The sequence below is a fragment of the Ctenopharyngodon idella genome, chromosome 14, assembly GCF_019924925.1.
Source record: "Ctenopharyngodon idella isolate HZGC_01 chromosome 14, HZGC01, whole genome shotgun sequence".
Taxonomy (NCBI): domain Eukaryota; kingdom Metazoa; phylum Chordata; class Actinopteri; order Cypriniformes; family Xenocyprididae; genus Ctenopharyngodon; species Ctenopharyngodon idella.
In genome coordinates this window covers 25,985,756-26,000,083 of record NC_067233.1, presented here as the reverse complement: position 1 = coordinate 26,000,083, position 14,328 = coordinate 25,985,756, and the positions used below count along the sequence as shown (strand labels likewise).

Genomic DNA, 14,328 nt, shown 5'->3' with positions numbered 1-14,328 from the left:
TTTATTTTAAATATATATTAAAATTATAATAGATCATTGTTAAATGTAGTATAAATTTGTGCAGAAAGGGTTTATTTGTCATAAAAAAAAATATTGAAAAATAGAAACAACCCAAAATAGGCTTCATTGTCTTAATATTTCAATTTTTTAATTATTTAAATATTATAATACATATAATGTATTTATTATATATATATATATATATATATATTTCAAATAAATAAAATATTTAAATTATAATAGATAATTGATAAATGTATAAATTTGTGGGGAAAGTGTTTAATTTTCATAAAGAATACTGAAAAATAAAACGTCTTCACAACACAAACGTCTGTCTAACTCTCCGTAGCATGAAACGCGCTGATGACATGTGATGTCTGTGCAAGAAGGGTGCGTGTTGGTATGGAAATACATACGCTGACAGGCAGTGAAGCATGACCTGGGCATGGTCACTATAAATGCCCCCTAAAATCTCTGAAGAAACTGCCTTGGGTGAGCAGCATTCTTTGCATCTCTTACCACATACTTGTGGTAGACAAACACAAGTGCTGTTATGCATGTTAATTTTTGTTAGTAACAGCAAAAGGACAAAACCATGAATAAAACTGAAGTTAACATCTTCACCTGAGTTACCTAGATACAGTAGTAAACAGGTGCCGCTAGTGCTCACGGTGGCACTCGGATCTGCGGGGGCAGGCAGAGGGATTTGCATCGAACTCGGGTTCAGACCAAATTGAACCCAGTGTAAAAACTGCCTATAAAATGAGCTCACAGCTCTGGAGAATAATCCACACTCTCTGGAAAACTTCACACGATCACAGTGCACTCACAAACGCCCACATGCAGACCGATCTGGAACGATCAATAGGTACATCACAAGCTACATTTAGCCAGAGGTGCTGGATGTGTTTTGCTTCTATTCCACTGCTGAATCCACAGTACTGTGAAAGCTTTGCTTTAGTGCCCTTCTGCTATTGGCTGAGAACGATGATGGAGCTGTCGCCAATACAAGCAAACACGGATAATGGAACAAACAAATGGGGTTACACAGCTAGTCACGGCCTTCAATCAGATGCTAACTAATAGAAAATGTAACTAATTTAAAGTTAAAGTTCACCTAAAAAGAGAATTCTGTCAATGTTTTCTCACCCTCATGTCATTCCAAACCTGTTTTAACTATCTTTCTTATATGTGACCCTGGACCTCAAAACCAGTCATAAGTCTCACGGGTATATTTGTAGCAATAGCCAACAATACATTGTATGGGTCAAAATGATTGATTTTTCTTTTATGCCAAAAATCATTGGGATATTAAGTGAAGATATTTTGTAAATTTCCTACCATAAATATATATAAAAAAATATTTTTGTGAGTGGATATGCATTGCCAAGGACTTAATTTGGACAACTTTAAAGGTGATTTTCTCAACACTTAGATTTTTTTGCACCCTCAGATTCCAGATTTTCAAATAGTTGTATCTCGGCCTATCCTAACAAACCATACATCAATGGAAAGCTTATTTATTCATCTTTCAGATGATGTATCTCAATCAAAATCTCAAAAAATTTACCCTTATGACTGGTTTTGTGGTCCAGGGTCATATATGTAGACATTTGAAGATGCGTTGTGTCAGATTTGATGTCAGTGACACCAAACAACATTGGTTCTCACTCACATATCTTGTTGCCAAGTATAAATACAAAAACACAAATGAGATTTGAGAGTTAAAGCGGATGGCAAGATTTTTAGTCGGTAACTATTTAAATTTCAGTCTGTTCCACAAAAAAAAAAAAAAAAAAACTACTTTTATGGTACATTGTTGTCATTTTTCTAGATGGCAAGGACCTTTTAACTTTACAATATATGAAGACTTAAGATGCAAAAACCTCTATGTCCGTCTAACATTTTTTTCTTTTAAATGAACATTATATTTAGGTTCAGTAGTGATAAAACATCAGTTTAATGGTGATAAAAAAGGTTATTAGTCAGTTATTGAAATGCCCTATTTTCAAAAATGTCACTTTAGTCAATTTATGTCCGTTTCTGTCAGAGTTACAGCAGCACACGAAACACTGTTGTGTTTACATGCTGCTCACGGAATCCTGTCATTGCCACTGTAATGATTTTCTTTAGCCTTAGAACGGGCAGAATTATGAGGTTGACAACGTTTTCTTTTGCCAGTGACTGAAACTACCACAGGTTCATCCATTTCATCATACTCCTCCAACTTGTTTCATTAAAAATCTCTTTAAACAGGATAAAAACTCGACAAATGAAAGCTGGCTCATACGCACACAGTCATTCATCTTAAAATCATATGATTCGATTCGCGTCTTCTGATGGGTCTGTGAACTTAGAGGCTTTTGCTGGCAAACGGAAGTGCCATTTAGAGGTTTCTGCCAACGAACTGGTATTTCTGAATGGGCTGAGGCTGGGATTTAGCAGATTTGAAGCGAAAGTATTCGATGAATGTATATAATGTGTGGAGAGCATTTGCTATATATCGTTATATCATTTTTTTAAGGAGGTGGCATTTAGTGGCTTTTGCATCTGAAGTCTTCATATGTTTTCATTATATGTTCATTTCTTTTGTTTTCCACAGAGGAAAGAAAGCCAAATGGGTTTGGAACAATATGAAGTTAGTACAGTGAATGGTGAGTAAATAATGACAGTATTTACATTTCTAGGTGAACTATCTGTTTTAAAGGGGTCATATTCTACACTTTTTTAGATTGCATTTTTATTAATCAACAGGTGAGTAAGGTATTTTATTGAACTGACAAATTGGCATATGTAGCTCTCGAACAGAGTTCATTGTATAGCATTATCTGTCACAAGCAGGGCTAGAACTCGGGTCTCTGGTGTGGTGGTTGAGATATCTGCCACTAGGCCACAGAGACTGTAATGTTGGACCCAAAAGAACACTCAAGGCAGTACTCCAGGCAATGTAGATTTAATAAAAAAAAAGTATTTTCAAACAAAAATCCAACAAAAGTTCTTCTCAGACAGAGGTATTAATAACATAAGAGATAATGGAAAAACCACATGGGAAAATAAAAACTCCACGAGGGGAGAAAACAAAACTTGAGAACATTAATAACCAAATATCTCAGAACACATTACTTGAGATAGCTTGGAAGGACTTGGAGAAACAAAGCAGTAAGCATGCAGCCAAGCCTCAAAAACCAAGTGAAGAACAAGGGGAAAAAACACAACTAAAATACCCTAGGAGAAACAAGGCACAGGTGACCTGGATAATGCTAACAAGGACCCACGTGGAAGAACTAAGGCAGAGGGGAACACAGGGGACCTCTAGAGGCACGGAGACAAACTACAGGAGGTAGGATGCTGACAATTATCTATTGTGAAGGCTCATTTCATTATGGTTGTTGTAGTGCTGTGCTGGAATTTATTTTCAAGGAAATACCATGTCTATTAATAGGTAAAGCTACAGTAACGTCTCCAGCTCAGCTTAAGATCCTTTCCATCTACACTGGTTATATCTCTTAAGTCTAGAAGGGAATGTTTTATTATCAGTAGAATGATCTCTTTTTTTAGTTATGAGAAAGAACCATATTCATCCGCACAGTCATGCAGAACCAAAGCACAACCAAAATAATGTTCTTCCGCAAAATGCAGTCAGTTTTGTCTTTTTAACCACTAGAGGGCTAACCATTACATAGCATACCTTTAAAGTGTTGCACGAAAAAATTAACACTTTTCTTACTTGTAGTTTTAAGACTAAATGAAGAGTTCAGATGCAAAAGCCACTAAACGCCACCTTCAACAAAAATGAGATAATGATATTGAGCGAATGCGTTCATCAAATACTTTCGCTTCAAATCCACTAAATCCAAGCGTCAGCCCATTCAGAAATACCGGTTCATTGGCAGAAATCGCTAAACGCCACCTCCCTTTGTCAGCAAATGCCTCTAAATCCACAGAAGAACCAATCAGAAGACGCAAATTGAATCACATGATTTCAAGATGAATGACGTGCGTACGTGCCGGCTTTCAATTTCTGAGCTGCAAATTTTTATCATGTTTTGTTCATCATTATAGTGGCATTTGCAATGACAGGATTTCGAGTAGCAAGTAAACACTACAGTGTTCCTTTTGCTGCTGTAAAACTGACAGAAATGGACGTTTTACTATGTTTTGTTGTCCAAAGACGTGGACTTAGAGGTTTTTGTGAAAAAAGTACACATGGACTTAGCTGGTTTTGCAGCAAAAGACAGTCAAATTTGTTAAATACCAATGAATTGACTAAAGTGACGTTTTTGAAAACAAGGCATTTCAATAACTGACCTAATAACCATTTCATTGCCATTAAAATGAAATTACTGAACCTCCATAACACTTTCGTTCATTGGAGCAAAACAAGTTGCTGAATACTATATATGTCATGGTTATGCAAATGAATCATTAGCATATGTGCATATGCTAATGTATTCATGGTTCTACGCAAGTCAAGTCAAATTTATCTGTATAGCATTCTACACAATACACATTGTTTCAAAGCAGCTTTAGTGAATCATGTTGTTAATTTTATCTCAATATCTTCATGCCTATATAGTATAGTATAGGCCTATATCACCCTATACGAGTGTATGTATGCGGATAAAGTTGGTCTCACTAATATATATACAACTTTGTATGAAGATCTGGGCGATAATAGTTACATTTTGCTACTAAATAAAAAAATCAATCAGTTGAGATTTGCTATTATAGTATACGGTATGCCTGCAAATAGAGTTGGATGTACTTCTATATCCAACTTATATAAACAGCTGGGTGATAATATAGTATGCATTATGCAACACAATAAAAAAATCAGGGAGCTGAGATTTGCTATATAGTATATATCGCACTATATGAGTATACTGTGTATTCATAACTGAATGACCCATTTTTACAGCTTAAATGGTCCAAGTAGACAAAAACAAGACAAATCCTTTTATTAAACAATACCAAACTAATTTCAAACTATATTGTGCTGACAAAGGTAGTAAAAAAACAGTAACTGAGCCATTAGGAAGCTCTTCCAAAATGCACTAGAGCCATAGAGAAAGCGAAACATGGAAGCCATCCCAGAACTGATAAACAACAGATCATTGTGGTCTCCTGCTGTGTCCATTCTGTACATGCGCTGGCCATCAAAAGCCCACCCTGTCATTACCCAGAAACCCCTTCACTAAGCACACTTCCATCTAGGACATGAAAATCCACTCCTCTGGCCCGAGTCCAAGCGCACCGCTCTGTTAGTAGCCATCCGAAGGTGGGTCATTGTTATACTTTTCCAGTGGAGAATGAGAGCGTGCTATTCTCAGCATCTCTAGTGCCCCAGGTGAAGTGTGGAAGGAAACAGGAGGTGCGTGCACGAGCTTGTGTCAGTGTATGTACTGTAGATGTGTTTTTGTCGTGTTTGCAGCCGACAGATAAGGTCACAGGCAGAACATAAAGGCGTTCAGGACTGATCGGGCACATGGTGCTAAAGCGATGTCTGCCGATGGAACAGGAAAGTTTAGTGGGAAGAAAAGACTAGTAGTGTAAAACTCCACACATTCACAATACAAACGACAACATCCCTTTCTTTTTGTGCCGTGCTTTTGACTGTATGCAAGCAAAGGCATTCTCGTGTGTATTGTGAACGTAGCAAATCTGTTTCTCGCACAAAACGGAATATTGCACTTTTTTTTGGATGTCATCATCATTTATTTTTATTAAGAATAGTCTTTAAATTCTGCTGGATTTACTGACAAAATTAGAGTGTACTAATGCTGAATTAATGATTATTTGCATAATAAATTAAGCAAACAATTACACTGTGAAAAATTATTTTTGAATGTGACAAAGATTATTCAAGAACATTTCATTACCTTGGAATTACAAGGTTCTATCTGACATTTTTTGTCAAAATTCACATATTCTTATTCTGTGACAACTTATTTACATTAGGTGATGGTATTTTTTTTTAAAGTTAGACAGAACCTTATAATTCCTAGGTGGCGATTTTACAAGAAAATACTATAAACATTTTATGTTTAATTCAGTGTGTTACTTACTAATTATTTGTAAGTATGATGTGAAGTAAATCTTACGCTAGTGTACTAGAATGATCAATCGACGCTTTGAGTTATTAATGCATAGATTAATCAACATCTTAAAGAGGACCTATAATGTCCCTTTTCACAAGATGTAATATAAGTCTCTGGTGTCCCCAGAATGTGTCTGTGAAGTTTCAGCTCAAAATACCCCACAGAACATTTATGTCAAATTTGCCCCTATTTGGGTGTGTGCAAAAACACGCCATTTTTTTGTGCGTCCCTTTAAATGCAAATGAGCTGCTGCTCCCAGCCCCCTTTCCAGAAGAGGGCGGAGCTAAAACAGCTTGTGCTTCGGTTGCTCGACAACAACAAAGCTGGAGAATCTCACGCAGCCAAAATGACGACTGTTAGTAACGGTGTTCAGCCTTACATTGTTCAAACCGAAGTCGGAGACTGATGGAGAGACTCAGGAAGAAGTTACAACTTTTTAGAATGCATCTGGACATTTCTGAAAGGTTAGTGGATACATTTATGTAGCTGCTGTGGAGTTGATTCAACTCATCGACTAGCATGTTAATCTTTTGTGCAAATTCAGAGTTGAATTGACCCTCGTTTGTGAAGCAGTCCAGCATAAAATGGCGGCAACAACACTCTACTACAACAACTCTTCCTCTTCTCTAAAGCAGCCCAACATGGCCTCACTCCCTTTGTTGCGTGTTCTCGGGGGCAGGGTTTATGTAAATTTTGGGGTTTGTGATGTCACCAACCCGGGAAAAAGCTTGTTGTAGTCCCTACGAACCCTTTGTTGTAGTCCTTAAAAAGCGATTTCTGTAAAAGAAAATATCTCCCTTTGCATTGAACTTGAACGTCATAACTTTGCAGATGTTGTTTATGCTCAAACAGCAACATTACACACTAACTAAAGTTAAAAAAGTGAAATCAGAGTCAAGGACCCCTTTAACTGAAAATTCTTCCAGAATCCCTTCACCTACCCTTCTCCTCCTATATTCAATTTTTTCTCTTCCTATTGGGGATGCAAGGAGGAGAGATAGGGTTTAGCTCAGAGCTTGAGCTGAGCAGATTGAGCCTCCTAACTATTAAGGCAAGTGAACTCATGAAAAAATTTAACAAGCGTACGCTCGCTCACATTTTGTGTTCACTTGATCCTGCAACACACACAAAAACCAAACTCTCATTTTCATAGTACTGGGTATCGCCAATTACCTCATGATATGATACACTTTGTGACACATGTTATGATTCAGTAGTTTGTGATGCCTCACAGCATCATAAATGGATCAGGACTGAAGCCAAAACAAACTAACACTTTAACACAAACAGAAAACACCCTTCAGATAGACAGATAGACAGTTATCTTGTTTCATACTTATTCTGGGTTAGTAAATCCTTTGTTGTCAAGACTTGAGATGTGTACATACACTAGCATTCAAATGATTTATTAAAGAGATTTCACATTGTACATACACTACCATTCAAATGATTTATTAAAGAGGACCTATTATGATTTTTTCAGCGTTTAGTGTGTAATGTTGCTGTTTGAGCATGAATGTCTGCAAAAGTTACAAAGTCACTCCAAAGCAAGTTATTCTCTATATCGGTATGCACTGTTTCTGAACTCCCTGAAACACCTCGATCAGTCTTTAGTTTTCTTCTGGGAACAAACACGTCACAATATTTAAATAATTACTGCCCAAGGTATATGCAAAAAAAAAGGGGGAGAGTCCTGGTTGAGTTGCGTTAGTTTAGTAGTATTGAAACTTGAGGTTATGGTAAGGGGCGTGACATTTCACAAACACACTCAAACAGTCGACCGATCAGAACACATTGCGCTTTTCGAAAGGAGGGGCTTAGAGACAGGAACTAAACAGAGCTTTACTGACTGACTGGGAAGAGAGGTGCTGCAACAAGGAGCAATGTCAAATATATGAAAAATAATGTTTTTTTGAAAAAAAAATAAAAAAATAAATCAAGCTCAAAAACCTATTCTAATAGATCCCAAAAACAAAATCAAGACTTTGTAAAGGCCATAATATGGCCTCTTTACTGTTTTTTTTAAAGAAGTCTCTTACTGTATGCTCATCAAGGTTGAATTTATTTGATCAAAAAATATAATAAAAACAGTATAATTTCAAAACAAAATAATATGAATGAAATAAAATAATGAAAATGAAATTATATTAAAATTTAAAATGTTTTCTATGTGAATATATATTAAAATGTAACTTATTCCTGTGATCAAGGCTGAATTTTCAGCATCAATACTCCAGTCTTCAGTGTCACACGCTGCTCAAGAAACATTTCTGATTATTATCGATGTTGAAAACTACTGTGATCCTTAATATAGATTAAAAGATAGTTTAAAAGAACAGCATTTATTTGAAATAGAAATCTTTTGTAAAATTATAAATGTCTTTCCTGTCACTTTTGATAAATGTAAGTATTACTTCTTCACAAAAAAGAAGTCAAATGCTGTACATAAAAAAGAAAACGCAAGACAAAAAAGAAAGAAAATGTCTGAAATTTCTAACCTCCGCATGAAAGTGTGTTTCTGTGACTGACTGTACAAAGTGCATGAATATTTAATGACACAAGCTTTAACGCAGTTCATAAGTTTGGTCGTCATTTGCTAAACAATTTAATGTTGCATCTCTAGCACTTCACACGGTATATATCTTCAGCACTGCAATCTGGGTAGAAAGTGACGCTAACCCACTTTTAAAAGTGGTCTTTACCTGAGGTTAAAAAAGAAATTAACCCAGCATTACACATAGCAGAATAAAATAAAATGATAAAAAGGAAGAGAAGTATAAAAAATGAAAAATGGATAGAGGGAGGGAGGGAAGGAGATATGACAGAAGGAAACAGCTCTCTACTCAATATTTGCATGAAAATGGTGTTGGTGGCTCAAAGGGGGGAAACTGCAGAAGATTTGAGAGTAACACATACCAAAGACAGTTCTGGCGGGTACGGATTCCTTATTTATCCAGAAAGACACTTGGGAAAGGATTACAGTCATGATGCAGGGGATGTACGTCTGAATCATGAAGTAGCCCATTTTCCGTTTCAAGTGGAAGTAGACCGTCATTACCACATATTCACCTGAAAGAGCAGAGAAACAGAAACAGGAAGTGCCTTATAAGCCTGAAAGCGAACACGCATATGAACAAGGTCAGAATGACAGTCTGTCACCACGGCAGACTTATTTTGGCTGAACAGCATAGTTTTCTGGCTGTTAAGCTGCGCTGGCAGATTCATCTTATTTTAACAGAATGAGGCTTGCAGCCATATTGGGAACCAGAGCTCCAGTCATCAAAACGCACACTGAATGCTCCAAAACTCTTATGTAATTTTGATAAGAAAGATGTAATAAATAAATAAACAAATGGCATTGTTTTTCCCCACTTCTGTTTAAGTGACACACACGGTTGCTCTAAAAAACCAAGCCGTTCTGAAAGAGCTCACGCTGACCGTTACGTTTAAGCTGACATTAGGCCATGTGGCATAAATAGAATTGTTTTTCTCTTAATCTAGCTTATGTCACTATCAAATATTCTCCATATCCCTTGATCAGGTGACTCAGACACAGACCAGGTGGACATATATGTAACATGGCCTAAAGAGCCGGTCAGATTTAAAAGTATTTATTCAGATCCACTGACTTTTGGTGGAAGAACGCACAGGATAAACTGTAACAGCATAAAATCTGCAGCGGCTCAATGTTTAAAATGTAATTCCTCCATTATAGTGAGCAGTATAATTAAGTATAATTAAAACTAGATGTGCATTTCCAGAAAGAAATAGCAGTTCTTGCACCGTAGCACAAGGATGGACATTTAGGTAAGTTTAGTTTTTTTCTGTGTCAGTTAAATACTGTTGTTTCACATATAGCTGCTATTAAGAGTAACAAGCACAAAGTTTACAACAAAGTCATTTTGTTGACTGAAAATGAAAACGCTGCATAATGTGTAACATAAAATATGTTCTGTTCGGCTGTTATTATGTCAATAACAGCCAAACAGAACATATTTTATGTTATAGTTATGGAAAGTAGGATTTTGGACCACAGTAGGTGGGGCCAAAATGCAATAAATGGAAACCCCATCTTCAATGGGGTTTAGACCTCAATACATGCTGCTTTGCAAGAACTACTGTACACCACCGTTCAAAGGTTTGGGGTCAGTAAGTTTTTTTTGAAAGACATTAAGACTTTTATTCAGCAAGGATGCGTTAAACTGATCAAAAGTGTTTTCAACATTAAAAATAATAAGAAATGTTTCTTAAGCAGCAAATCAGCATATCAGAATGATTTCTGAAGGATTATGTGACACTGAAGACTGGAGTAATGATGCTGAAAATTCATAGGAATAAATTACATTTTTAAATATATTTAAATAAATTGTAATAATATTTCACAATATTACAGTTTTGACTGTATTTTTTATCCGATAAATGCAGCCTTGGTGAAAATAAGAGACCTCTTTCAAATTCATTAAAAAAATCTTACTGACCGCAAACTTTTGGATGGTAGCGTATACTATGGAAGCTTGTTTCTGCCACAGAATAAAAAAAAAGGATAATTGTGACATTTTATCTCGCAATTCTGACTTTTTTTTCTCAGAATTGTGTGGTATAAAGTCGCAATTGCGTGTTATAAAGTCAGAATCGCAAAATATAAACATGCAATTCTGACTTTTTCTCAGAATTGTGAGATATAAACTCCCAATTGCGAGTTATAAAATCCAATTCTGAGGGGAAAAATGACTGACTTTTTGTCAGAATTTCGAGTGTATATCTCACAATTCTGACTTTATAACTTGCAATTGCGTCATGAGGTCAGAATTGCGAAATATAAACAAATTTATATCTGACTTTATATCACAATTCTGACTTTCTAACTCGCAATTGACCCTTCACCAGTAGTATGATTGACAGGCGATCTAACCAATCATAACGCCGAATCCGGCATTTTGTCTGACAAAGCAGTCAGGGGAGTTAGCAGATTAACGTAGGTGGACTTGAACTTGAAAAATGGTGTGTACTGACATCTTTCCGCGATTGAAACAACATTCCTTATGATACTCATTCATGTTTATTTGATGCTATAAATGAACTAGTAGGAAGAGATGATCGGTTCACGAGCCGCTTGAACTGAGGCGCTACAGCAATCTGTCACGACACATTAAAGAGCCACAAAATGGTATTTATTGTTTAAATTTCTTTAAAAATGACAGAAATTGAAATTTGAGACTTTGTTTCATATCAAAAGTAACCTGCTCTGTCTTGTCTGTCGACGCGTTGTCAGTGCCCTCTTTGCTCTGCGATGTATTTTTCACTGCGTGAGAACATGAAGTGTGGCGAGAGATCGACATGGCTTGTCGGACATAGCAACCGTAACTAAAGGGGGCGGGCCTTTGCAAATGGTCAATTGCGACTTTATATCACGCAATTCTGGGAAAAAAAGTCAGAATTGCGAGATGTAAACTCGCAATGTAAACTTGATGTAAACTTGTTGTCATTGTGATATGTGTAAGTGTTATGTGCATGTACCTGTGATGGATTTTACAGTCTCGCTTGACACAGTCTGTCCGATGAGGTCGTACTGGACCAGGCTGGACGACTCAGGTGGGACCTCCACAGAATGCTGTGGCCCTTTGGTCCAGGTGTAGATCATCTCAGTCTTTGGATAGGCATCTGATAAACAAAAGAGAGCCATCATAACAAGAACAGAAGGAATGTGTGTCTGCATAGCCCTAACAATCAGACCATATCTGTGGCATTGTGTGTATCCCGGTGGAAATGAAAAAGACAGAAATGAGATTAAACAGTCAGTAAATGGAGACTCCTGATGCTCAGATTTTTCTCCAGAGAAAAAAGGCCTTAGGTTAAAATGGAAACAAATGAGGCAATTTTTGGCATACTGCTGGAAACTGCAGATCATAGGGGAAAAAATGGCTCATATTGAGTTTTTTGATCCCAGATTTTGGTAGCTTTGGCAAATCTGAGCATGGTTTGAGACATTGGTGAGATTGTTGTTCTAGTGGAGATGTGAGATTACAGGTTTCAGGAAAACTTTACAATAAGGTCACATTAGTTAATGCTTTAACTAACAATGAGCCAGGGCCGTAACCACCACAGGCATTGAGGGGGACAAGTCCCCCCAATAATTGGAAATGGCTAAATTGTCCCCCCAATATTTGATATTTCTTAATGCTACTCTCCATTACGCCCTGCTCTGTTTGTTGTTAGGATGACAGACAGTTTAAAAAGTTACATTTTTAGGCTGGTCTGCCTCAGCGGTCTAACAGCGCTCGTCAATGTCAAAATGATGGCCAATAATTCTTCGTATTTATTCCCTTAAATCCCTTTTAATCCTTTAATTGTTTATTTCTTTAAATAAAAATACCCCCCTTCAAAAAAAAAAAAAAAACTTAAACATTAGTTAAAGTATTAACTAACATAAACTAACCATACATTTGTTACTGTATTTACTAATCTTCGTTAACGTTAGTTAATGAAAATACAGTTGTTCTTTGTTCATGTTAGTTCACAGTGCATTAATGTCAACAAGATTTTAATAATGTATTAGTAAATGTTGAAATTAACATTAACAAAGATTAATAAATGCTGTAGAAGTGCAGTTCATGTTAACTAATGTAGTTAACTAATGTTAACTTATGAACCTTATTGTAAAGTGTTACCAATAATATTCACAGATACAACATAAGATTTTATGTAAACTTATATAAATAACTAATGTTAACAAACGAAACCTTATTGTAAAGTGTTACCCTGGTTTCATTTCTCAAGAGAAATGTCTGTGAGTTTTCATTTGCACCTCCATTTAATTTCATTTCTGCTCTGAGAAACAATTGAGATATTAAAGCGATCTCATGAGTGATGTTCCCTTCCTGCAGGATCTCAAAAACTGCTTCGATTTGCCAATCAGAAGAACAAACTCCAACATTTCTGATCTTATTTCACAACAATTGTCTAATGTTTTTCAAATTTTTATTTCACCCAAGGAAATAAAGGAGTTAATACTTCAATTAAACATATCTGAGAACTTCACTAGGTCTCCTGAGCTTTGAAAGAGCAATCTATGAGCAATGAAATCTTCCTCTGGATATGCCTACGCATGGAACCGTGTGTATTAGTCCTCGAGCTCAGGGTCGAACGGTCGCCGCTAAGACACTGATCTTTCCTCACTGCTGCCCACTTTCTCCACTGTGCGTGCCAATCTCAAATCCGAGCCAAGCAGAACAATCATCCTGACACAGAAATCGGATCCGCTGAGATGTTTTCCTGCTCAGAATCAGACAGATTTCATTTATGGAGGAGAAATCCATACATCAAACGGAGTAGAGACTGACTGCACATCCAGAAGTCCGTCGGCACGCTCCCTGCGCTCCTGTCCTCCTTTGAGCTCATCATCATCATCATCATCTCTCTCAATCTTCCTTAAATCTATTTTTTTCTCTCCTCCTCACTGTCTCTTTCTCCATTTCTGTTTCTGAACCCCCACACGCTGGGAAATAGAGCAGAGGAAGGGCTTCCAAGACACCCACCAACAACCCCATGAAAATAGAAAGAGAGAGCGCAAGAGAAAGAAGAGAGGGGACAGAGAGACTAAACGCGTTTTGATCCAAAGTCACGCTGGGCATGACTGAATTTATCAAGGGGAAGTGAACGAACCAGTGGGAGAGAAAGACATATCAGTACAACATGAGTATAATTACAAGCTACGTTTTCTGATGTTCTGATGTTTTCTGCCTGCGCAATAGTTCCTGTCACAATTCTTATGTTTTGTTGCTGGTTGTCAGGGTGTTGTTAAGTGGTTTCTAAAGTGATCAATGTGCAAAACTAAGATCTTTTGTGCATTGCAATGCGGTTTCTAATGGTACGGTCACATTTACCAAGCAAAATCCAGTCATTTCAATAGGAATAAGAGCAGTTGGGAGTTTTGCTTGTGTTCAAGTTGGTCACGCAAATTCGCAAATTGAGTTTTTTTAGCATAAGTTTAGTAGGATAACAGCATGCTTCTCAACAAAACACTTGATGTGAAGAATCATTCATGTCTGGAGCTAAAATTGTGGAGTAGGGCTGCACGATTTGGGGAAAAAGATCTACTTGTGATTTTTTTTTTTTAAAGATTTTATTTTTGGCATTTTTTCCTTTATTAAGATTTTAAGAGGACAGTATAGATAATCGACAGGAAGCAAAGTGAGAGAGAAGGAGGCGGTATCGGGAAAGGTCCTCGAGC

The 14,328-nt window shown here is 36.7% G+C and overlaps 1 protein-coding gene across 2 annotated transcripts in view; it reads right to left on the bottom strand.

The window, feature by feature from the left end:
- gabra4 (gamma-aminobutyric acid type A receptor subunit alpha4) overlaps positions 1–14,328 on the bottom strand; it is a 39,813-nt gene that overhangs the window by 13,746 nt on the left and 11,739 nt on the right. For both annotated transcript variants that reach the window (XM_051860618.1, XM_051860617.1), the window contains exons 6-7: positions 11,616–11,759; positions 9,015–9,167 (exon numbers count right to left, since the gene is read on the bottom strand). In XM_051860618.1, coding sequence (XP_051716578.1) covers positions 9,015–9,167; positions 11,616–11,759 — 297 coding nt within the window. The remainder of the gene's footprint in view (positions 1–9,014; positions 9,168–11,615; positions 11,760–14,328) is intronic.